Raw genomic sequence first — 23,489 nt, forward strand, 5'->3', positions numbered from 1 at the left:
AGGGGAAAGAAGGCCCTTGTGTCCCTTCCAGGAGGGAAGGATGAGTTAGCTCATAAGGTATAATGTCTGGGTTCTGGATGGGTGGTTTGGCCACGTGGTAAGGGTTCTTCAGACTAGATCCCAGAACACTGGTGTGGGTCGATTCCACATTTGGGGTATACAGCACATGAAGAGATAAAAGGCAGGCCACAGGGTGGAGTCGGTACTGCCAGGAGCCCTTCTTACAGTCCCATCTCCCCAGCACCAGAAGAGAGCAGGCATCCAGGCCTGAGAACTCAGTAGCATTGCATAACTGTGCGCCGATTCTACCCAGAGGGGTAGAACGCTGAGTCTGCATCCAAGACAGTGAGGATGATATCAGCCCTATTTAAGACCCATTCTTGAGCAGATTTTGTAAAGTGTCAGTTGTCTGCTCTGCGTTCTTTGTGCCAGTCTCCAGTCACCTGTCAGTCAGTGCCTTGAACTCATGACATTAGTAATGCTGTCTGCCCTAACGTGAGCTTTTCCACTGCTCTGGGATCCTGTGCAGAGTCTGTTTGCTTCCCCTTCAGCAAACTGCTTTTCCTGTGTCAGGGACCACTTTGTCCAAGAGAGTAAAGTCCTGGTGGATTTATGACTTGGTACCCTGAAGAGGCCTAGCATAGAGTGGTGTCTCTCAAAATATGTTCCCTTTTGCAATAGAGTCTCAGGATGAACCCAGGTTGAGATACAAAAGAAAGTCCGGTTGGCTTGTAAAATTCTGAGTCAACAACCCAGACAGGATTTCTCTAACCCCTGGGCTACCACACCAGCCATTGCTACCTGTTCTACAAACTGAGAAATCAGAGAGGCATTTGGGAGGAATCTTACCATCTAACCCAGAGAAACCTCACGCTCACAGTCCTCCTGCCTCAGTCCCCCAAGTACTGAGAGTACAGGTATGTGACAATGTTTTTGATCCTGTTTCCCACAATTATAAGTCAGAAGATATTTTTAAAGACATTTTGAAACCCACGAGATGGCTCACGAGGTAAAGGTGCTTGTCACCAAACCTGACAACCTAAGTTCAGTCCTCAGGACCCTCAAGGTGGCCCACACAGGTTGTTCTGATTTCCACATGCATGCCCCAGCATGCACACAGCATAAGGAAACAAAAGTGTAATAAAGCACGTATGTTAATTAAGTGGACAGACATGCATATGTCATTTGAGTGCTATTGGATGTATAGACATTTCCCAAAATACTATTTTTCTTATTTTGTTTTTCTGATGGAATTTTCCCACAACATAGTAACGTGGTCTACTAAAACTAATCTAGACTTTTTTTTTTCATTTTTCTTTCTCTTTTCTTTCTTTTTATAAGATAGTGTCTCATGCAGCCCAGGGCTATCTCAGAACTCCTGATCTCTCTGCCTATGCCTCTGGGATTATAAGACTGCACCACCGTGCTCAGCAGAATCTGATTAATCCTTCACCTGTGTGTGTGTGAGTGAGTGTGTGTGTGTGAATGTGTGTGTGTATGTATGTGTGTGAGTGTGTGTATGTGTGTGTATGTGTGAGTGTGTGTGTGAGTGTGTATGTATGTATGTGTGTGTGAGTGTGTGTATGTGTGAGTGTGTGTGAGTGTATGTGTGTGATGTGTGTATGTGCGTGTATGTGTGAGTGTGTGTGAGTGTGTGTGTGTGTGTGAGTGTGTGTATGTGTGTGTATGTGAGTGTGTGTGTATGTATGTGTGTGTATGTGTGAGTGTGTGTATGTGTGAGTGTGTGTGTATGTGTGTGAGTGTGTGTATGTGTGTGTGTGTGTGAGTGTGGGTGTATGTGTGTGTGTGTTGAATCAATCTTGGTTTTTAGGTTCAAAAGTCCTGTAGAGCTGAGGAATTAAATGAAAAGTTCAGAAATTACTGTTCTTTGATTCTATACGAGGTGACTTTGAAATCTTGTGTCTGAGTTTTAAAGTTGTTTATTCATGGCTTTGCCTCCAGTGTTCTTGAACTGTCTTGCTTCCTGTTCTCACAGATCTGTGGAGCCTTTCTCCTCTGTGATCATTGCCGCTCTGTTTTCCTGTAAGGATTCGTTTCTGTTCACTTCTGGTATTTTCTCAGCAGAAATCATCTGTTCTGAAAGTGTTAGTGTGTGTAGTTAGGGTCAAACGCTCTTCTGTTTGGGCTCATAGTTCCCTGGTGGCAGTCTAGCAGGGTGACTATATGTGAGCCCCTTATCTTGTCCGCCTCGGTTTCCTCTTGTATGAAATGGAACTTACTGTGCCTGTGTTGTGGGAGTTTCTGAGGAGCAAACATTGAGACATAAAGAGCTTCAGGGGGATTTCAGTGATTGTTGTTGTCATGCTTACCCCAGCCAGCCATGTCCAACGTGAGCCTCGTGGAGAGGCCTCTTCTAGTACCAGGACACAATGCTAAGTAGTCAGTGATCTGTAGACTAGACAGGCATACCCAGGGCTGATGTTTCCATCCCCCCGAGAGGCTTCCCTGGGGCAGTTATGGAAAGGGACAGGTGTTGACTTCACAATGATTTATCTTGCAAGAGCCTTGAGTAGAAACAAACAAAGAAGCCCAGCAACCCTGCTTTGTAGCTCTGTGCCAGGTATTCTGACCAGAATTAGGGGCATACGTTGAAACACACGAGAAACAAATGAAAATGGGTTCGTATGTATCAGAGGAATGGTTTTGGTTTTTCCTTCAAAGCCTGTGTCCATCAAGGGTGGAGGGGGGTGGTGAAATGTGCTCTCGGTGAGTTTCCAAGGACTCTCAGGTTACCCCGGCAACAGCCAGCAAACTCCTTGGCCTGTAAAGATGCCATTTAGGGGATGTTTGCTCCCTTTAGTGTGTCTGTGCCAGTAGAGCTACTCAGAAGAGCCAAGGTGGAAGTTACAGCGGGGAAGGTGGGTCATTTCAGGTGATCAGAGCCCAGCAGATCAAGGTGTCAGGATCATTTCCTTGTGACAGGAGAGGCAGCCAGAGTCAAGTCCCATGGTGGTCAGGGGCCAGGAGCTCTTGAGTCAAACCCCAGTGTCCACAAACCATCCTCTCTTCAGAAGGCTCATGCCTTTCCTTTGAGTTTGTATGTGCTTGTGTGTGTGTGTGTGTGTGTGTGTGTGTGTGTGTGTTATATGCAGATGCATACATATGTATGCAAATGTGTGTTCTTGTGTGTGCTTGTTTGACAGCCAGCGGAAGACATTGGTTGTCCTGCTCTAATCACTTTTTTCCCCGCTTCCCTTGAGACACTGAGGGTCTCCCTGGAGCACAGTGCTTTCTGGCTAGGCTGCCCGTCCAGCGATCTGGGCCTCAGTCCTCATGTTTGCACAGCAGTGGATTTTCTCAGCAGCAGCAGAGCCTCCAGAGTCTTGTACACGACCAGACAACTGTAAACCTATTGTCATTACCTCTAACTCATAGCTGTTGCCGTTTTGACAGTGAACTTACTATAACATGCCTGCCAGCCTTGCTCCACAGCGAGCCGTGCCTTCCAAGGTTCTTGTGCGGGTTGGAGGTGGGAGGTTCTTGGCATTGTGGAGATGCCAATAGCAGAAGGGGGAGAGAGATGGACGTTCTTGGTAAGCGGGGAAGGTTTCATGGCTGTGTCAGCTCATCGAAAACTTCAGATTCAAGTTAGGCCATAGAAATCGTCAAAGGAAAATCCTGTTGGGGCTGTAGAGAATGACGTGAAATACACACCATTGTATAGTAAAGGGCCCATGCTACACAGGGGCCTCCAGTCTGAATAGGGTGTTGAGACAGGGGAGTATCTCTCCCAGGGAAGGTAGATTTTTCTGAAAAAAAAAAATGAAATTTCATTTGTTCTAAACTTCTTTTTTTTTCCTTTTTTATTTTTTTTCGGAGCTGGGGACCGAACCCAGGGCCTTGCGTTTGCTAGGCAAGCACTCTACCACTGAGCTAAATCCCCAACCCCTGTTCTAAACTTCTAATCAAGAAAATCTCCCCAAAAGAAAGTGGCTGAGTGTCTTAGTCAGGGTTTCTATTCCTGCACAAACATCAGGACCAAGAAGCAAGTTGGGGAGGAAAGGGTTTATTCAGCTTACACTTCCACATTGCTGTTCATCACCAAAGGAAGTCAGGACTGGAACTCAAGCAGGTCAGGAAGCAGGAGCTGATGCAGAGGCCATGGAGGGATGTTACTTACTGGCTTGCTTCCCCTGGCTTGCTCAGCTTGCTCTCTTATAGAACCCAGGACAACCAGCCTAGGGATGGCTCCACCCACAATGGGCTGGGTCCTCCCCCCTTGATCACTAGTTGAGAAAATGCCTTACAGTTGGGTCTCATGGAAGCATTTCCTCTAGGAAGGCTCCTTTCTCTGTGATAACTCCAGCTTGTGTCAAGGTGACACACAAAGCCAGCCAGTACACTGAGAAAGAAAGACAGACTAGCAAAGAGCCCCATTTTAGAATTGAGTGAAATGATTTGCTGTAGGTCTCAGTCTCCCTGGTGCCACCCAGCTAAGAAGCCCTGAGACTTGCTCTTCACCACCATGCTCTCACATGTCCAGCCTTTTGTCCATGGCAGACATCACTAATCAATCAGTTCCCTCTGAGTTGGCACACAAAATAAAACTGCTTTGAAGACGTGTGTGGCGGTAACCCCAGCACTCAGGGTATGGGAGCAGAATGATTGCAACTTAAGAACAACCGGAACTAACTAGATTGTGTGACGTTTGAGGACATCCAGGGCTACACGGTGAGGCCATGTATTAAAACATATTTATTTTACTTTAATTATGTGTGTGTGTTAGTGTCTGTGCACACTTGTATGGGGCGGATCCCTTGGAGCTGGAGTTACGGGCGTTGTGAGTCTCCTGACATTAGTTTAGGGGTCTGAACTCCAGTGGTCATAGTTGAGTAGCCAGTGCTCTTAATCACTGACTCATCTCAATCCATTGAGCCTAAGGCCGTGTCTTAAAAATAAATAAATTGATTGATTAATTAAGTAATTAATCAATCAAATAGCTGCTTTTGAAATATTCTGACGTACTTTACGTGAGCACCCCCATCTTCCCCTTACAGCAAGACCTTCAGGTAGACATAATAACTCCATTTCATACAGGAGGCTTTGGAGAGATCCCACATCTACTTGTGTGTGTACCTGTTTGGGGCAGAGCCAGGGCCACCATGTCAGGCTGGTGGCCGTGTGGCTCTTCTCCAGGCTTGATGTTTAAAATTGGCCAAAGAAATAATAGCTTTGTGCTGCTTTGCCCTCCTGTTTCAAGATCTGTGGCACCTAAAGGTTTGGATGAAGTTAGTCTTTCAAACCGTAAGGTCAGCCTGTCCCCACTAAGCTGTGTCCTTCCCTGGTCAACTACTTGGTTAGTGAAATGTTCAGTGTGCCCTCTAGAGGAGCAAGCAGGCACTGCACCAGAACCAAGCTGACTCACCCGACCTTCCAAACAGCTCAGTTAGAATTAGGTATCTCTTGGGCCCATTTACTTCATTCCTCCACTAGAGGCTCAGAGGGTCACTTTGTGCTTGATATTGTGTGTGTGTGTGTGTGTGTGTGTGTGTTCATGTGTGTTTGTGCAGTATGGGTCAGAGGTCAATGACAGGTGTCCCCTTCACTTACTCTTCATCTTGATGAGACACAGTCAGTTCCTCACTGAACCTGCAGTTCCCTGATTCATCTACATTCGCTGGCCAGCAAGGCCCAGGGATCCTCCCATCTCAATTTCCACAGTGCTGGGATTACAGGTGCTCACCTGGCTTTAAAACATCAACAAAACAAACAACAAGGACGACACCTGTGGGCTCAGGGGATGGGACTAGAGTCCTCACACTTGCATGTGTGGAATCCTTCACTGACTCTTAACCCTGTCCCTTAGCAAATGTTTGAACTTTACCTCAGTCAGTACCACAAGGTGTTTTAAAATTATTTCACTATAGCGTATAGTGTATAAAAATTATTTCACTAGATATGGCAAATCCCAGCAGTTGGTAGGTAGAAGGAGGAGAATCAAGATTGTCGATACGTAAGTTCAAGACTAACTTGAGATATATGAGAGACCATCTTGAATCATTGCACTGATTTACGAATGGAGCACTTCTGTCTTTTTGACATCAGTTTGATAGTGTAAGCACAGCATCCGCGAGGCGCCTCTCTGGGGAAAGTGCTTGCCACACAGCCTGAATTTGATCTCCAGAATCCACTTAAAAATAGAAGGAGAAAACTAACTCCAGGAAGCCGTCCTCTGACTTCTGCGTGCTCCCCAGCCCAGCAAGCACACACTTGAAGATGAAGGGTGTAAGCAGACCTCACCTGGGAGCTAGTTTTGTCCGCACGTGCTAGCTAATAAATACTAGCTACCTTGGCATGTGTACACCCATCTTTGAAATGAACATGGATATTCAGTCTGCATTATGTCAGATTCCCAGACTGTGGGACTCTTTAGAATCTTTGTGCTTTCATCTCATTTCATGTGACCTCAGTTTGGATGTGAACTTGGGCCGTACTCTTACCTTTAGGCTCCTTTCAATTTCTCAATAGCATCTAGTCTTCCATAATTAATCATAGTGATTAATAGTTCTCGCTGAGAAGAAGTCATCTTCACTGACACCCAGCCCTCACCATGATATCCCTAGGCTGCTGTGTCACTTTGACCATAGCAATGACTCTGCTTGGGATATGGTGAGTCCCAGGAACCGTTCAGTTATACACACACTCGCTCCATTTAATCCTTAAAGCATCTCTCCAAGGAAAGTTTTCACTTTCACCTTACACATGAGGGTCCTGAGGTAAAGTCACTTTAGTCAGGGGATTAGTGAGTGATTGAGCCGAACCCTGAAGCTCCCGGAGATTGGAAGCAACAGCCTTCCTCTTTCTGTACCTGTCTGTGCTAATTCCTACAAGCTTGGAATTCCATGTCTTACAGGACATATCCCTAGTTTTCAACCCAGCTGCCCAGCAAAGAGAGCTCGTAGACCTCAGCTTAGCTCTGTCATCTCGAGGTGTGATTCACCTAACACAGAACTGATCTTTTAATCATGTACGTTTTCAGTGTATTTGCAAGGTAGTGTAACCATCGTCATGTTACTTCAGAATATTTTCATGACCCCTTAAAAAAAAAGAAAAAGAAAGAAAAGTCCATTTTCCTTCAGTTAACTGATATCACAAAAATCCATCAACCAGCCGTTTGATGCCCACGGTAGGAAGTTACCGCCATGCTGGAGAGATGGCTCGTATTGGTCTTGCTGAGGACCTGGATTTAATTCCTGAGCACTCGAATTAGGCAGATCACAACTGGCTTCCTCAGGAACCACTCCTGTGTGCACATAATACACAGAAGCACAATTAAAAATAAATGCAACTTAGGGGGGAAAAAGTTACTGCTCAGTGCTACTGCTCGCTGTTTTGGAAGCCAATACATTTGATATCCAGTGAGGATGTGACGCTGGCTCACAGATACTGGCCCTTTCTCACAGAACAGGAGTGGCCAGAGAATTGATTCCCTTTTGTAAGGGCAACTCGTAAGATCCCACTCATAAGAGCAGGACCTCCTGACTCGATTACCTGCCAAAGGCCCTACCTCCTGTTATGTCATCATAGGCTTCATGCTGAGAGAGGGGCACACAAGTCTGCAGCAAGGCAGTAGCTGTTAGCCACCACTGTTTCCCCTCCCAACGGCCGTCACCCTTTGTTCTTTCTCTAGAACCACCTTTACTGGGCATTTCACAGCTTCTCAGATGGAGTAGATAGCTTTTGTTCCTGATTTTTATTGTTTGATTTTTTTTTTGGCAGTGGATGTCCTTGGCTGGCTGGCCTAAAAACTCATTATGTCATTGTGTCGATTGGGCTGGCTTTGAGTTTGTGATAATCCTCCTGTCTCTGCCTCTCGAGTTCTGGGATTACAGATGTTCGCCACCATGCCTAGCTTTTTCAGAAAGCATGACAGAGGGCATCCAGGTATACACAGCCCTACAGCGCACATTGGAAGCCGCAGAAGTAGCCTGGGGCCAGACTCAGCTGACTGGCAGTGAATGCAGAACTCATGGTCACCTGGGAAACTGAGTATAAAGGCCCTGAACAGGACATTTATAGCACCCTTTGCCAAACGCAGGGAACATCATAGAAGATGGGGCAGAAGGAACATAAGAGCTTAAAATTAGGGGGAAGGGCAGAAAAACGCCATTCTTCTAGGTAGGGCACAGCTATTGCAACTCACTGCAGCTTGGTTACTGGCACCAGACAGGAGTCAGTAATGGATGGGGCTGGGGCTCATGGGACTCTACCCCTCCTGCTAACCTTATTGGCTCCTGACAGGTTCTGGAAGAGGCTGACTCTTTGTCTTCAGTTGCGTCTACACTCATAATCCCTCCAGGTTCTAGTGGATAATTCCGAGCCGATGGTCACACAGATGGTTCTAGATTAATTCAGATGAAGACTAATCAAAAAGACAGGAGTGTGGGGATGATACTTGTAGGAAGGTGACAGGGATAGAAGAGGGAGAAAGGAGAGTAAGGTCGGGAATAATTAGAATGTACTATATACACACATGAAATTGTTAAAGAACAAATTTAACTCAAAATGAAAAACCGCACAGTGTGTCCAGGGTTTGTTGTGCTGTGGCCGAATGACCACGGTCGGCTGACCCAGCAGCCAATGGGCATCTGCATTTCTTTTTGGCTGTGTGCTGCTCTCAGATGTGTAAGGTTTGTCTCCCTTTTCATCGTACCAGTCGTTTGTCCTCGGGTCTCCCCGAACCTGTGTGGTTCAAGGAGCCTTCCACTTGGCTCCGTCGTTTCTGTGGAAGGGCAGGTTGTAACAGCAACCCTGAATTGTTTGGATCATGTGTCATGGAGGTATTTTTCCAAGCATATTCCTATGGCCTGTGTTTTCCCTCAGACTTGCCCTTCATGTGGAATCACATTTGCTCCCAAATCTGAAGCTGGTGCAGAAGGAGGAGCTGTGCAAAATGGCTGTCAAGACGAGCCTAAGGCCAGCACCAAGGTAACAAGCTCATGGCTGTTGTTCCTGTCAGTACCTCTCCTGGCGCATCCACCTAAGGTGACATTCCTGTCTCGTCAACTTCCTAGCTCTGAAAATAACTCCTCTTAGGTAATAGCGTTCTGCACCTTTTAGACTTTGGGGTTGAATAGGCCATTAAGGAAGATGATGGCAGGGTCCGGGAGTACAGCTCAGGAGTGGAGGTAGAGCATGTGTTGTGCATGCATAGGCCCTGGGTTTGATCCCCAGCACGTAAACAAAACAATAAAAACCAGGGTGGCTGGTTAGAGCCATCTGGTATAAACTGGACTAGATTCCTCAGGGGCAGCCAGTTCCAAAGGCTTGTGTTAGAGGGCTGTGGGCTGGGCTTTGTGTATGGTAGAGTACCGAGGTGCAAAGAGGACCAAAGGCCTCCTCCAGGTAAGAAATGCACCCAAAAGAGAGGCTCCTAAGGCAAAGCTGAGCCTGGGTGCTGCCTGGAGCCAGGCTTTGAGACCAGGGCAGGACTGGAGTGGAAAGTAGGGTAGAGCCTGAAGGAAGAGCTTCGGGGAGGCTTTGGAAACTGCTTCCTTGGGAGCCCCTGTCTGTCATTCTGCACCTCCCAGTATCTCAGGGGACTCAGATGAGTGTCTCTCATAGCCAGAGGCACCTTCATCCAGAAGCCTGGGTTTCCCTTCCACAGAACTGTCCTTGAACCTCCTCTCCCTTCCCTGTAGCCCTCTTGTGTATTCAGCTTACTTTCCTTGCTCCATGGCTGTTCTACAACCTCTTTCTTCTGACCGCCAAACACCCAGACATGCCCTGTCCCAAAGCAGAGCCTCGAGGGAAGCAGGGCTGGGGGAGAAGTGGAGTATGGGGTTGGGATGGATTCACAGTCCTCAATGTGGAGGCCCCAGCATGCCGTGGGAAGGGTGTGAAGCAGGCGCTCCTGGCGACCATTTCACCCCCTGTGCTCCTTCCTCTATCTTGAGGCAGGCTTCTGGAGGACCCAACTCCAAAACCCAGAACGGACTCCTGAGCCCTCCTGCAGAGGAGAAGCTCACCAACAGCCAGACCTCCCTCTGTGAGATACTGCAGGAGAAGGGACGGTGGGCAGGCGTGAGCTTGGACCAGTCAGCCCTCCTCCCGCTCAGGTTCAAGAACATCCGTGAGAAAACTGACGCCCACTTTGTCGATGTCATCAAAGAAGACAGGTAAGGCCCCACAGCCCACAGCGCTGGCAGAGTCCGCAGGTTCTCGGAGCTGCCTCATCCGTGTGTCTGCTGTCGTTATATATCGCTTTATTTTTGTCCTGAGGTACCTTGAAGCTCACTATACACTCTGCCTGGCACACTCACTTTTAGCATTTTATTTATTTTCTTTATCGCTATTTTTCTGTCATGTTTGTGTCCCTGAATTTGGGTACGATACACATTGGATGTCAGAGGACAGCTTTTAAGAGTCGATCGAGGATCAAGCACAGACTGTCAGGCTTGCCTGCCCCATTTTTTTAAAAATAAAATTTTTTGGGTACCAGACGATGACATGGGTTTTGTGATACATTTATTGTTTTTATTTACTGTCCCCAATCGTTTTTGGGAACAGTGGTTGACTCAGGGTCTCGCCGTATAGTTCCTGGAGGACCTGGAACTTTCTATCTAGATCAGTGTGGCCTTGAACTTGAAACAGTCCTGCTCCGGCAGACACGTGTGCTGACACCCAGTATATATTTAATATTCAGTTCTCTCCCCCATGCCCTTCTCCCACCACCCTTTTTCCTTCCTCCCTTCCTTTTTTCTCTCTCTCTCTCTCTTTTTTTTTTTTTTTGAACCAATCGAACCAGGTATGTTGGATTCAGTCCGCTCATCCCCACTTCGTATGTCAGTTCCTAAAAATAATTATGTTGTTGTACATACATGAAATTCGAGACGTTTGGGAATATGCTTCCTAGCCTTAAGACCGTGTTCCAGATTGTCAAATGACCCATCATGTCGCTGGCAGCGCGCTCTCCCTCCACCCCAGGATCTCATCCAGGCTCACGTGTTGTATCTGTTACTGATCAGTCCTCCAGTCTTTTACAGTCTGGGCTTTAACATCTTTGGCTGTCTTGTTTAGTCTCTTAAGATATTAACATTTGAAAAGCGTACAGGCTGACCAGTTTGTACAAAGACTTGGATGTTGGATTTCGTGAATTCCCGCCTCAGACTCAGGTTCTACTCTCTGGCCAAGGCCTAATGGGGGTGAGGTCTGTCATATCCAGAGGACACAATGCCCACTGGTCCTTAGTAAGCGATAGCATTTGTGCTGGGCGAGGCTTTACCAGTTCCTCTAAACAATTACAGTTTTCTCACTGTGACTAGTAGGCAGTCAGTGGGAAGATCCCACTCCTCGTCAGACTTCCTTGGGGCTAACCTCTGTTGACGAGCCTTGTCTGAAACTGTTTTTGCTGTGGTGGTTCAGGTGGTGGATGGCGTCGGCAGCATGCCGCCATTGGTGTTCCACAGACACTGTGAAGAGGTTCCCTCCCTGGTACTGCTGTATCCACTGATGTTAGCCTGAACTCACACACTCCTGTTCTGTCCATCCTTGTGCCTACGACACCCGATTGCTCGACTCTGTGTGGTGACCCCCTTAAGACTGGCGAGTGGGTCCTTTTGACATGGCCCCTCGTTTGTTTGACGTGGTCTCTTTAACAGGACGGGGTGTTCCAAGCTCACTTCATCCTTCCCTGCTTTAGCTTAGAATTAGCCTTTTCTCCAAGGTGCCCTGGCTCCCTTTCATGATGGGGATATGTTATTAACACCTAATTTAATGCTATTGTCCAAGCACACGCTCTGTGTGGCTTCAGTCCTTTAAACTGAGATTTGTTTTACGTTCTCATACAATGTGATGTGGTGGCTAAGACGTATGCACTTGCAACGTGTGCTGCTCGGTCCTTAACTGCTTTGCATTGTGCAGACTGGTCTGAGCTGTAAGCGTCAGTTAGGTCCAGGTGGCCGTCCGTATTGTTCTGATAATCCGTATACTCCATGGTTTTCCGTTGTTCTAGCTAGATGCCCAGACCACAGTTAAGTTGTAGCTCTAGGAATTAACAGGCACGTCCCCATTCTGGTTTCTATTCTATGTGTCACAATCCGTAATTGAGGGAAATCAGGGCAGGAACTCAAGGCAGGAATCTGGAACAGAAGCCACAAAAGAACACTGCTCATTGGCTGGCTCCCAGGACCACCTGCCCAGGCATGGCCCTGCCCACAGTGGCCTGGGCCCTCCCCGTCAATCAATAGTAAAAACCACTGGCCAGTCTGATGGGGGAAATTCCCTCAGGTGAGACTCCCTCAGAAATGCCAGGTCTATCAGCTTGACGCTGAAGCTAACTAGGACAGCATCCTTAGGCCTTATCTGTGGGCTTTGAGTGAATGTTAAGTCGCTTCATTTAAATGAACTCTTGCAGTGTATGCCTGTGACCCTCTCTTGTTATTCATGCCCTTGCATTCAACTACATGAATTATAAGTTCCTATTCTCTTACCCCAGACTCCCTGAAGTCTTGAGTGGATCTACAGGGACCGTATTTCTTTTATGTGGAATTGCGTTTTCCAAATTCTTTGCAAGCCTAGCAATGTTGGATTGTATTGCCATTGTGACACTTAGAAAGTCTGAAGGGTCACTTTATCTCCTTGGAGAATGCTAAGTGTTTGTGTCAGCAAACAGTTTACTCACCTGATTCAAATCAAATGGACTCTTTCAGCTTTAACTGGGCTGCTTGGGGTCTGCCAGTCCCATGCAGTGAAGATGTACTTTCAAGAGTCAGGCTTAGATGCGAGAACAATTTATATGCAGAACCTGGGCTTCTTCCCCTACCCTGCCTCTGGATTTTCTGGGTTTTCTGACCTCATCTTTTTATCAGTAGTCACACTGTATTTCTATAATTGGGGTTAGCTTAACATTTTTTAAAAGAATTATTTATTTTATGTAGATATCTTCAGACACACCAGAAGAGGGCATCGGATCCCATTACAGATGGTTGTGAGCCACCATGTGGTTGCTGGGAATTGAACTCGGGACCTCTGGAAGAGCAGCCAGTGCTCTTAACCACTGAGTCATCTCTCCAGCCCTTAACTTAACATTTTTAACATTTATTATTTTATTTGTATAACTATGTGTCCTGCAGGAGTATGTTGTGCACCACATGTGTGTAGCTAGACGAAGACATCAGAGTTTCTGGAAGGGAGTAGTAGATGACCGTAAGCCACCATGTGGGTGCTGTAATTGAACCTGGGTCCTCTAGAAGAACACAACCTGAGCCATCTCTCCAGCTCCTAATTCCTAGGTTTATTTTTTATGCCATTAAGTCTGACTTTTAGAGCCAGACATAGTGATATAAATTCAAGATCCCAGCATTTGGGGAGTCTCTCTCTTCTCCCCGCCCCTTCCTTTCCTCTCCTCCTCTCTCCTTCTCTGCCCCAACCCCAGTCTTATTTATATTTATAGCTCACATGTCTTTAAGCCCATGACCTCCCTGCCTTGGTGTTCCTAGTGCTGGGATTTCTATTAGAGGCTCGGAGTGGTGCTAACTAATATCTGTCTTCAGGGAAACAAAGCGAAGGTGAAAGGTGGGAAGCTTCCCTGACTTCCCTCCCTTCCTCCAAGGATGTTCCTCTCCTTCCAGCGGTCTTGACTACTCTGTCTTGTGCCTCCCGGCAGTTGCTTTTATATCTTCTGTGAGATCCAGAAGCAGAGACTCCCAATATTAACTGAAAGAACCATGTGGCTTCCACAGGGTTGATCCTGCCACTGGACTGCTGGCTGCAGACACCAGATTCCCCAGTGACTGCCCTGTCATTTTATCTCTGCCATTGGAAAGGAAGGACAGTTTTTCCTCTTTTGAGTCTGAGAACATCTTGAGTTAGTGCTTCTTTGTCACAGAGAAGAATCCATTCCGCGGCGAGGGAAGGAGGAATGCGCTCTGGGACAGGCACATCCGAGGCTCCTTCCCTGTTTTACATGACTTCAGGCTAAAGGTTACTGTGTGTGGGAGAGAGGTTACATCCATATTTGTGTTTACCTTTTGAAATCACACCAGCATTCCCTTAAATTCATAGTAATCCTCCAGTGCATAGCAAGGATATTACGATTTGCTGACAGTCCGAAAAGCAGAAGAATGCCAGAGTCACGTAGATCAGATTTGATTTCTCAGCTGTTAAAGTCATTGAGCGTGGTCATTGTCAAGTCTCACCTACATTCTGAGAATTTAATAACAACCCCACAGTTACCCCATCTGCAAAGACCAGGAACCACTAGTTACATTTGAGGTGCGTGACTGTCAGTGTTCTGGATGACAGGAAGCCTCGGGACTGCACTCAAAGTCTCCAAATCTCTGTAAGTCCTCTCAGCATGAAGGTCTGCTGGCTTTCCGAAAAGATCACCTCACAGGATAAAAGAGCTGCCGTCACTGTCTTCCCATCCTGGGTGTGTGGACCATGTATTCAGAAGCACGGTCTGATGAGTGTAGTGATCGTGCACAGTGGTCACTCCCTAGTGAGGGGAAACCGCAGATGATGGCGTCCAGACACAAAGGACTTCGCTAGAGGCATGTCTGTGGTGGCAGCACCCGCCAAGCGGTGACTTTCAGAGGGACGTAGCTCCGATGTTGTACTCGGAGAGGTGTGTGAGCCTGTCTCTGCTGATGTTGATGGAATGCATTGGTTGTATCTTCCAGCCTGATGAAAGATTATTTCTTCAAGCCGCCCATCAGTCAGTTCAGCCTGAACTTCCTGGACCAGGAGCTGGAGCAATCCTACAGAGCCAGCTACCAGGAAGAGGTACGTTCTCACTGCGGCCTCACAACACAAGCCCGGACCTCATGGGACACCGTACGTGCATGATTTACCGAGTAGCATGAAAATGAAGGCTAATATTGATTCCCCACAACCAGGAAGCCCTGTGTTGGGACTGTATGCGAATTTATATCTTTACCAGGGAGGAAAAGCCCAAGGCTCCATTATCTTAAACCCACAGCACACCCCTGCCAGACTGTCTCTGCCATAGCTGGTGTTTCTGGTCTTCTAACTGCTACCCAGCCCTGGAAAGATGCCCGTTCATACCTGTTCTGGCCTCTTGAGTGACGCTTCTCTCCCGATATCAGGAGGTCTAGAATGCAGGGTTCACCCCCATCCCCGATCACACTGCTACCTTGACTCCCTTGAGTTAAGGCAGTTAGCGTTCCTCTTAGCCTCTATGTCATGTTCCCCGTAGAAAACGTCCCTGACACCAGCTGGGTTTTACTGCCCTGTAGGCTTCTTTACCCGTCGTGTGCACCTCACATTGGAATCCCATGTGGCTTCTGAATCTAACACCCAGCTCTCTGTTTCTGTGCCGTCTAAATCCCATCACACACACAGACACACGCCCAGTCATACTCAGCAGGGATGGAAGAACCTGGAACCTGGTTGGAACTCTAGGTAGCGCGGATCCCAGCTTTCTCTCCCTTGGCCTCCCGACCCAACCTGAGTGTTCCAGAGCCCAAAGTGTGCCATCACCTGACCTGGGACCAAGAGGGCTTCCACTCAGATTTCACTTGCTCATTGAGTGGCAGAGTGTGATGTCTGTAATGTCTAGACCAGGGTGTACAAGCGATGGCTATTTGCTTTGTGTGGTTAAGAATGGCTGCTCTGTCAGCCTCCCACTGGACAATGAATATCATCCCCAGCACGAACCCTGCTGGCGCCTGCCTAACACAAAAAATGCTAAGCTTTAGCATCTAGACCAGGAGTTGGGAAAGTTGGGAAACCTGGGTATTCAGGTGAGAGTGAAATCACCCCCATAACTCAACCCGCATCCCCACTGGCTGCCTGAGTCTTCCCTGACCAAGCCCTGGCTACTCCCTAGAATGTTTCCCAGATCCCCAGGAAGAGCGATACATTCATGTGGCTCTGCAGAGGTCACTGTGGCAGCCTCGCCTCCCAGATCTTAGGTCTTTTAAAGGGACCTTAAGTTAGGACCAGGCCCACAGTCAGAGGTCTCAGAGCCTCTGAATTCCAGGGATGAGTAGAAGGCCGTGACTCTACCCCTGTGCCCGCTCTGCTCAGGTGAATTCAGTCGTGACACTGGGACTGCCCTCTCATTCCCCAAGGCCAAGTCCTGACTTCCCATTTTCTCCAGATCCTCCCACAGACTTCCAGTCTCTTCCATCCCTGAGTCCTGAAGTCCCATCCGCCGTGTGCCATGTCCCCCTTTCCCTGTGACCCCTGGCTTGACATTCTGTATCTTCCTCCTAAGACAGGCCTGGGGTGCTCTTGGGGGGTCAGTTCATCTGACTGCAGCCCACTCTGGCTCTTCATCCCCTGTGTTCTTTGGGACAGCCACCCTGGACCTCCATCTTCACACAGGAACCATGTCACCTCTTCCTCTGTCGGCTGTGGAGAGCTCTGACTGAGGTGGCACCTCTCTGTAGGGCCTGTAGGGGTCTAGAACCGGTTGTACTTTGGACACGTCACGTGGCATCAGTTTCCTTCTCCGGAATTCCCTGGCAGCGTGCACGTGGCTCCTTAGTAAACACCACACAGTGCCCTGTTTCTTGGGCCCGCTGTCCACCGTCAGGCTGCCTGATAGCCCTTCAAGTTTTGTTTCACTCCCACCCTGAGCCCAACCAGCCCAGAGCAGGCCCCACAGGCTTTCTCCCTTACAACATACACAACATACAGAGATTTTACTCTTTTTTTTAACATGTGTGCTCTGCCTTCATGTATGTATGTGTACCACATGTGTGCCTGGGGCCTGTAGAGGACAGAAGAGGGTTTTGGATTCCCTGGGAACTAAAGTTAGGCATTGTTTTGAACCACCATGCATGTACTGGTCCCCTGGAAGAACAACGAACACTCAACTCCTGAGCCTTCTCTCCAGCCTGGAAGGCTCCGTTGATAAAGGTTATGTACACTCATTCCACACACAGAGGCTTTCCTCAGCTGCTGCTGCTGCTGCTGCTGGAGTAGCTACCTGTCTTCTGGTGAAGCTCTCACATCCACCCATCCCTGGAGGCCCCCATCACCTGCTGCCTTCCCACTGCCTTCCCAGATGTGTTCTCCCGACCTCTAAGGCAGTGGTTCACCTTTCTGAGTGACTGTGTGACTGTGTGAGAGAGTCTACCAACTTACAGTCTGCTGCTGTGCAACTCTGGGCAAGTTCCTTAACTTTAAATGCCGCAGTAGTGAGGAGATAACCATCCGTGTGACCCATGCCGGCTTCTGCCTGTCCCTCCCCACCGAACTCCCTGGCCATCTGAAGACAGGTCAGCTCACCCTGTCCTCTCCTGCTCTAAACAGGTCATAAAGAACTCTCCCGTGAAGACGTTTGCCAGTGCCACCTTCAGCTCCCTTCTGGATGTGTTTCTGTCAACCACGGTGTTCCTGATTCTCTCCATCACCTGCTTCCTAAAGTACGGAGCCACCGCCACCCCTCCCCCACCGGCTGCCCTGGCCGTCTTTGGTGCAGACCTGCTGCTGGAGGTGCTTTCTCTCATAGTGTCCATCAGGTACGCCCCGCTGGGGAAGTTGTCGCCAATGTTTAGCCTCTAGCTCCCCCTTCTGGCTCCATGGTTAATGGCAAACTGATGAACACAGGGACCAGGTGCCTGAAGAGAACAGAACTTCATTTCCTTCCTCCCACCCCATCTCAGGGATCCTCAGGGCCAGCACCGACCTTCACTCCACACCGGTGGCACACTAGAGGGTCAGCTGCCCTGCAGCCCAGCTAATGCCAGATCCAAATTAGAGATTAAAAGGAGAAGTGAGAAATTCAGAAAGAAGAAAGGGAGGAGGAAGTGCAAAGCCTCTGCTAACCTAAGGGCCAAGCTAGTCCAATTGAGGAAGTTGTGTCAACTTCTGAGCTTGGGACAGGCAGTACTTAGTTAGAGATGTCACCAAATGTGCAGGCTGCAGGAAACACAGATAACTGGACTTTATAAGTGTGTTTACATGGCGTGTTACATAGGATACGATCAAAACCAGGCACGGTGGCACACACCCGTAACCCCAACTCTAGGGAGATAAAGGCAGAAGGATCAAGAGTTCAAAGCCACCTGGGCTGCTTAGCAAGTTCAAGGCCACCTGGGCCACACAAGACCCTGTCAGAAAACAAACAAAATAGCCTAACATGGAGAGAGAAACCTGGAGTGGGGAGGAGTATCGATCACATCTGTAGCCAGGATCTAATATCTGTAGTGTATCACGTTGATACCACTCAGTCATAGAAAGACAACCCAGCCCATTTTATTTTTTAATTGAAAATAATTTTTAATACAATATATTCTGATCATAGTTTCTACTTCCTCAGCTCCTCCCAGATCCCCTACCTATCCAACGTCAAGCCTTCTTCCTCCCTATTTAGAAAACAAACAAGCCAAAAATGGAGGGTTAAAAAGAGAAAGGAAAAGCACAAGAAATATAAAACGTCGAGTTAATTTTGTGTTGGCCATATGCTGCTGGTATGTTTATATACCTAGTGAGACTCCATCGGAGAAAATTGCGTTTGTTTGTTTGTTTGTTTGTTTGTTTGTTTTGCAAGCAGCTGTCAACTGCAGATAGTTTCCTGGTTAGATGGGAGTTCTTATCCACTTTCCCACTCACCTTTGGGGTCTCATCTGGCTTGGACCGGTGCAGGCCCTGTGCACACTGCCACAGTGCTTGTGAGTTCATGTATGCATCTGTCCTGTTGGATCTGGAAGACACTGTTCTTGTAGGATCACCCATCCCCTCTGAATATTACAGTCTTCCCACCCCCTCCTCTACACAGCTCCCTGACCCCTGAGGGAGGGTTTGATAAAGACAGTTAGGATCCAGTGGTTTGAGGTCTCTGACTCTCTTCACATTGTCCACTTGTAGGTCTCAGTTTTCCCTTCTATTTCAGGAGGGAGCTTTTCTGACAATGACCTATCTTCTTTTATTTATTTTATTTACATGAGTACACTGTAGCTGTCTTCAGCCACACCAGAAGAGGGCATCGGATCCCATTACAGATGGTTGTGAGCCACCATGTGGTTGCTGGGAATTGAACCACTGAGCCATCTCTCCAGCCTCAGAATAAATATTTTCAATAGACAAAAGGCTGGCCCAAGGTTCTGGGAAGACCTAGTTTTCTCCATGTCTTTTGGGTGTGGGTGCCCAGAACACTCTCTCTCTCTCTTTTTTTTTTTTTTTTTTTTTTTTTGGTTCTTTTTTTTCAGAGCTGGGGACCGAACCCAGGGCCTTGCGCTTCCTAGGTAAGCGCTCTACCACTGAGCTAAATCCCCAGCCCCCAGAACACTCTCTTTGCATGCACACCCATGCCAATACATGCCTGCCTCTTGGCTACTGTGACAGGCGGTCTTTGCACCATGCCCAGCCTCGTTCAGTCCACTGATAATTGCCCCCAGGAGCTAAGGCAGAAATGGCAAGAAGTGCCTTGTCTGTGAGTCTCTTATCTGTGAGTCTCTGCTACTTGCACTCAACACCCAGTGCAAACAAACCAACCAACCAACCAAAACAACAGGACAGCTTGTGTTTGGCCCCGAGACTTACATAGTTTGTCTTTTCTCCCTTTGGAGTGGGCTGTGTGGGATACCCCCTCCCTCCTTTCTCACCCACAATCCTTCAGTTCCCTCCTTTCTCACCCACGATCCTTCAGTTCCCTCCTTTCTCACCCACAATCCTTCAGTTCCCTCCCTGCAGCAGAGACTGCCCTCTCCCCCAGCTGAAATGATGTGTCTGCACCTCCCCTTAAATTCTCTTTCAGAATCAAGCCCTGCCCACAGCAAACAACCCTCCTGTTCCTGCCCCCATTCACCTGTGTCCTGTTCCCACTCCCCAAGACATGACTCATACACAATCTTACCAGGGTCTACTTCTGTAGGACCCAAGCCAAGAACTGCCTCAGCCTCTAAATGTCCTTTTTCTTTCTTTTGTGTGTGTTGGGCAGTGCTGGGGATTGAACCTAGGTTCTCTCGTGTGCTAGGCAAGTATCATATCACCAGATACACATCCTCACTTTCTTTTTCTTTTGAGACAGAGTCTCACTGAGTAGCTTACTCTGACCTTGAACTCATTCTGTAGCCCAGGCTGGCCTTGAATTCACTCTATAGCCCAGGCTGGCTTTGAACTTCTGATTTTCCTGCCTCAGCCTCTTGAGCACCTGATGTTGCAGTCCTGTGCCAGCATCTCTGGATTGTTGTTTTAGTTTACACATGAGCACAACTGAGCATTGCTGTGATACGTATTATTTCGAACATTTGGAGAGTGGAGGCTGAAGGACCTGAAGTTATAGGTTCCCCTTGGCAACAAACCGAATTTGAGGCCAGCCTCAGATGAGTTTGAGCCAAACTCAGAAATGAAAATTGAAAATAAAATGAATTTTATTGTGACAATTCACATGCAACAAACTCGCTCATTTAGGTAAATAATACAGTGGCTTGGGATGAGGCTCAGTGGTGCAGTCAGGGTCCTGGCAATATATAAATTATATACTACATATACATATATAGGTATAATAAACACACAGAGTTGTAAAAACATTATTGAAATGTGGTTTAGGATATTTCTGTCAACCCAAAGAGCCCCTGTGCCTGTGTGTGCTCTCCACACCTGTGCCTGGGTGTGCCCTCTGCCCACTTATGCCTGTGTGTCCTCTCCACACCTTGCCTGTTGTGCTCTCCACACCTGTGCCTGTGTGTACTCTTTGCACCTGTGCCTGTGTATATTCGCCACACCTGTGCCTACTCTCCACACCTGTGCCTATGTGTGTTCTCCATACCTGTGCCTGTGTGTGCCTTCTGCCCACCCATGCCTGTGTGTACTCTCCACACCCGTGCATGTGTGTGCTCTCCACACCTGTGCCTGGGACCCAGCTCCATTTGTGTTCCTCTCTCGGGGCCCTGAGTTCTGCCTGTGAAAATATCCATGGTTTTTCCTCAGTGATGTTCCAAGGCCTGTGTTTTCATTTAGATTTGAGGAAGCCAGAATAGCCCAAGGACTCTAAAAGTGTACTTGAGTCTCTGTGAGCAATGCCAGAGGATTGGGGGTTGCTGGTCATGGCTGGATGTATAGGGTTAAGACCAAATGTGCAAGTTCTGGGCATGTTCAAGAAGTCTCTGCTACTGATCCCCAAGTAGCTCCTGACTAGATGTAAACACAATGAGCCTGTCCATCCTCCCCAGCACAGGCCTGAGTTCTGAGTCTCCACTCGAAGGTCCCAGCGTTCTCTCTTCCACCTGCCCTACCCTGTCCTGGGGGTCCCCTAAAGGAACCTGACCCTTCCTAGTCACAGTTCTCCGTACTCTCAGTCCCCACTCTTCATCAGAGGATTTACCAGATCACTGTCACTTTCCTGAGGTGGCCCCGATCTACAACGGTGAAGAGTCATAGGCTCTGTCACTGGAATAGGAAGGCGACTTCCAGGAAATAAAGATGTCTGCCGTGGGGAGTGGTGGCACACACCTTTAATCCAAGCTCCAAGAGACAATATCAGCTGGATCTCTGTGAGTTTGAGGCCAGCCTGGTCTACAGAGCCAAGGCTACACAGAGAAACCATGTCTCAAAAAACCAAAACAAACAAACAAAACGACGACGACAAACCGGCCCACTGTGTTTCTCATAGTTATGATCCAAGTTGTGAATGAGGCAGTTGAACACACAGGGACGCGGTTAGTGGCAGTGGGCTGTCTTCGGTACGTGACCTATTTTGCTGAAAGGACGAATGGCTCTTCGTGTCCTAACCCAAACAGAACCTGTTCAGCTGCAGCAGAGTTAACACCTCCAAAAACGTCCTGCTTGTGCACGGAGCTCAGCGAGCCCCAGGCTGAGGTGCTGTTGGCAAGGTTTTCACCTCTGTGTTTCCAAGGAGGAGGCAGTAGATATTGTGGGTCCCAGGGGAACATGGGGGAATGTCACTGTGTGATCCTGGCAAGGCATCTCTACCTCTGGCTACCAACAGCAGCCTTCCCCCCCAGTGGGACCCCCAGAAGACTCAGTAGAACACCTCTGGATAGGTCCCACTGAGGACTTCCTGGCTACGGTAGGCTTTACTTGGGGCTCGTTCCTATCTTTCTCAAGCTCTGCAGACCTACAGAGGTCTCTGACATGTGCATTTTGTCCAAATGGAGACGGTACGCTTACAGTTGGATGTGAGGGGCTTCATATGCCCACTTGCCCCAGGCAGGCGTCAGACACGGGGACATGGGACCCATGACGGTGTGGCATGCTCACCCTCTGCTCCAACCTTCTCCCCTCTGTGTCCCAGAATGGTGTTCTTCCTGGAGGATGTCCTGACGTGTACAAAGCGCTTGCTGGAATGGATCGCTGGCTGGCTCCCTCGCCACTGCATTGGGGCCATCTTGGTGTCACTTCCTGCCCTGGCTGTCTATTCACACATCACCTCCGAGTTTGAGACCAACATAAATGTAAGTAGCTGCAGGCCATCTTCTCTCCATGATGCCCAGGCTCCCTAACCTCTTCTCTCACTTCCAGGCTGATCACTTGGGCCAAAATTCATGTCTTTAAAGAGGAGCTTTCCATCACTGCTTTTAGCCATCCTCGCCATCCTCTGAGAACAGAAAGCCTGAGCTAGCTGGGCATGGTGGGACACACACACACACACACACACACACACACACACACCAACCACATCCCTGCACCACACACACACACACACACACACACACCAACTATACCCCTGTACCACACACACACACACACATACACCAACCATACCCCTGCACCACACACACACACATATACACACACACATACACCAACTACACCCCTGCACCACACACAGACACACTCACAGACACACAGACACACACACACCAACCACACCCCTGCAACACACACACACACAGGCATACACACACACCAACCACACCCCTGTACCACACACACACACACACAGACATACACACACACCAACCACACCCCTGTACCACACACACACCAACCACACCCCTGCAACACACACACACAGACACACACACACCAACCACACCCCTGCAACACACACACAGACACACACAGAGACATACACACACCAACCACACCCCTACAACACACACACACACACACACCAACCACACCCCTACAACACACACACACATACACCAACTACACCCCTGCAACACACACACACACACACATACACCATCTACCCCCCTGCAACACACACACACACCAACCACACCCCTGCAACACACACACACACCAACCACACCCCTACCACACACACACACACACACACACACACACACACACACACACTCTGTTCCTTTTAATTTGGGGGTGGGGTGGGGCCTTGCTTACACTAGGCAGATGCTCTACGACTGAGTCACATCCCCAGTCTTTTACCTTGTGAAGGACTTACAGAGATGGAGTCCCACAACAGTTTAAACATTTGTACTTTTCCTCACGCACCTGCCCCACGTGTCCATATGCTACAAGGCAATGTGCCGGCCTCTTAAAGTCTCGGACTGGCACCTGGAGTAGCTGCAGCTCTGGGAAGGAGCTTTGGAATTAACTCCACAAAGGGTGAGGTCATCGTGGGAAAC

The 23,489-nt window shown here is 48.4% G+C and overlaps 1 protein-coding gene across 2 annotated transcripts in view; it reads left to right on the forward strand.

Moving 5' to 3' along the window:
* Positions 1-23,489, forward strand: part of Adcy9 (adenylate cyclase 9) — a 123,090-nt gene that overhangs the window by 86,517 nt on the left and 13,084 nt on the right. The window contains exons 4-8 of one of the 2 annotated variants that reach the window (XM_008767525.4): positions 8,845-9,006; positions 9,922-10,139; positions 14,643-14,745; positions 17,245-17,453; positions 22,190-22,349. In XM_008767525.4, the coding sequence (XP_008765747.1) occupies positions 8,845-9,006; positions 9,922-10,139; positions 14,643-14,745; positions 17,245-17,453; positions 22,190-22,349 (852 nt within the window). The remainder of the gene's footprint in view (positions 1-8,844; positions 9,007-9,921; positions 10,140-14,642; positions 14,746-17,244; positions 17,454-22,189; positions 22,350-23,489) is intronic. The other variant, NM_001371690.1, reaches the window with a different exon arrangement.

The sequence above is a fragment of the Rattus norvegicus genome, chromosome 10 (genome assembly GCF_036323735.1).
Source record: "Rattus norvegicus strain BN/NHsdMcwi chromosome 10, GRCr8, whole genome shotgun sequence".
NCBI classification, from domain to species: Eukaryota; Metazoa; Chordata; class Mammalia; order Rodentia; family Muridae; genus Rattus; species Rattus norvegicus.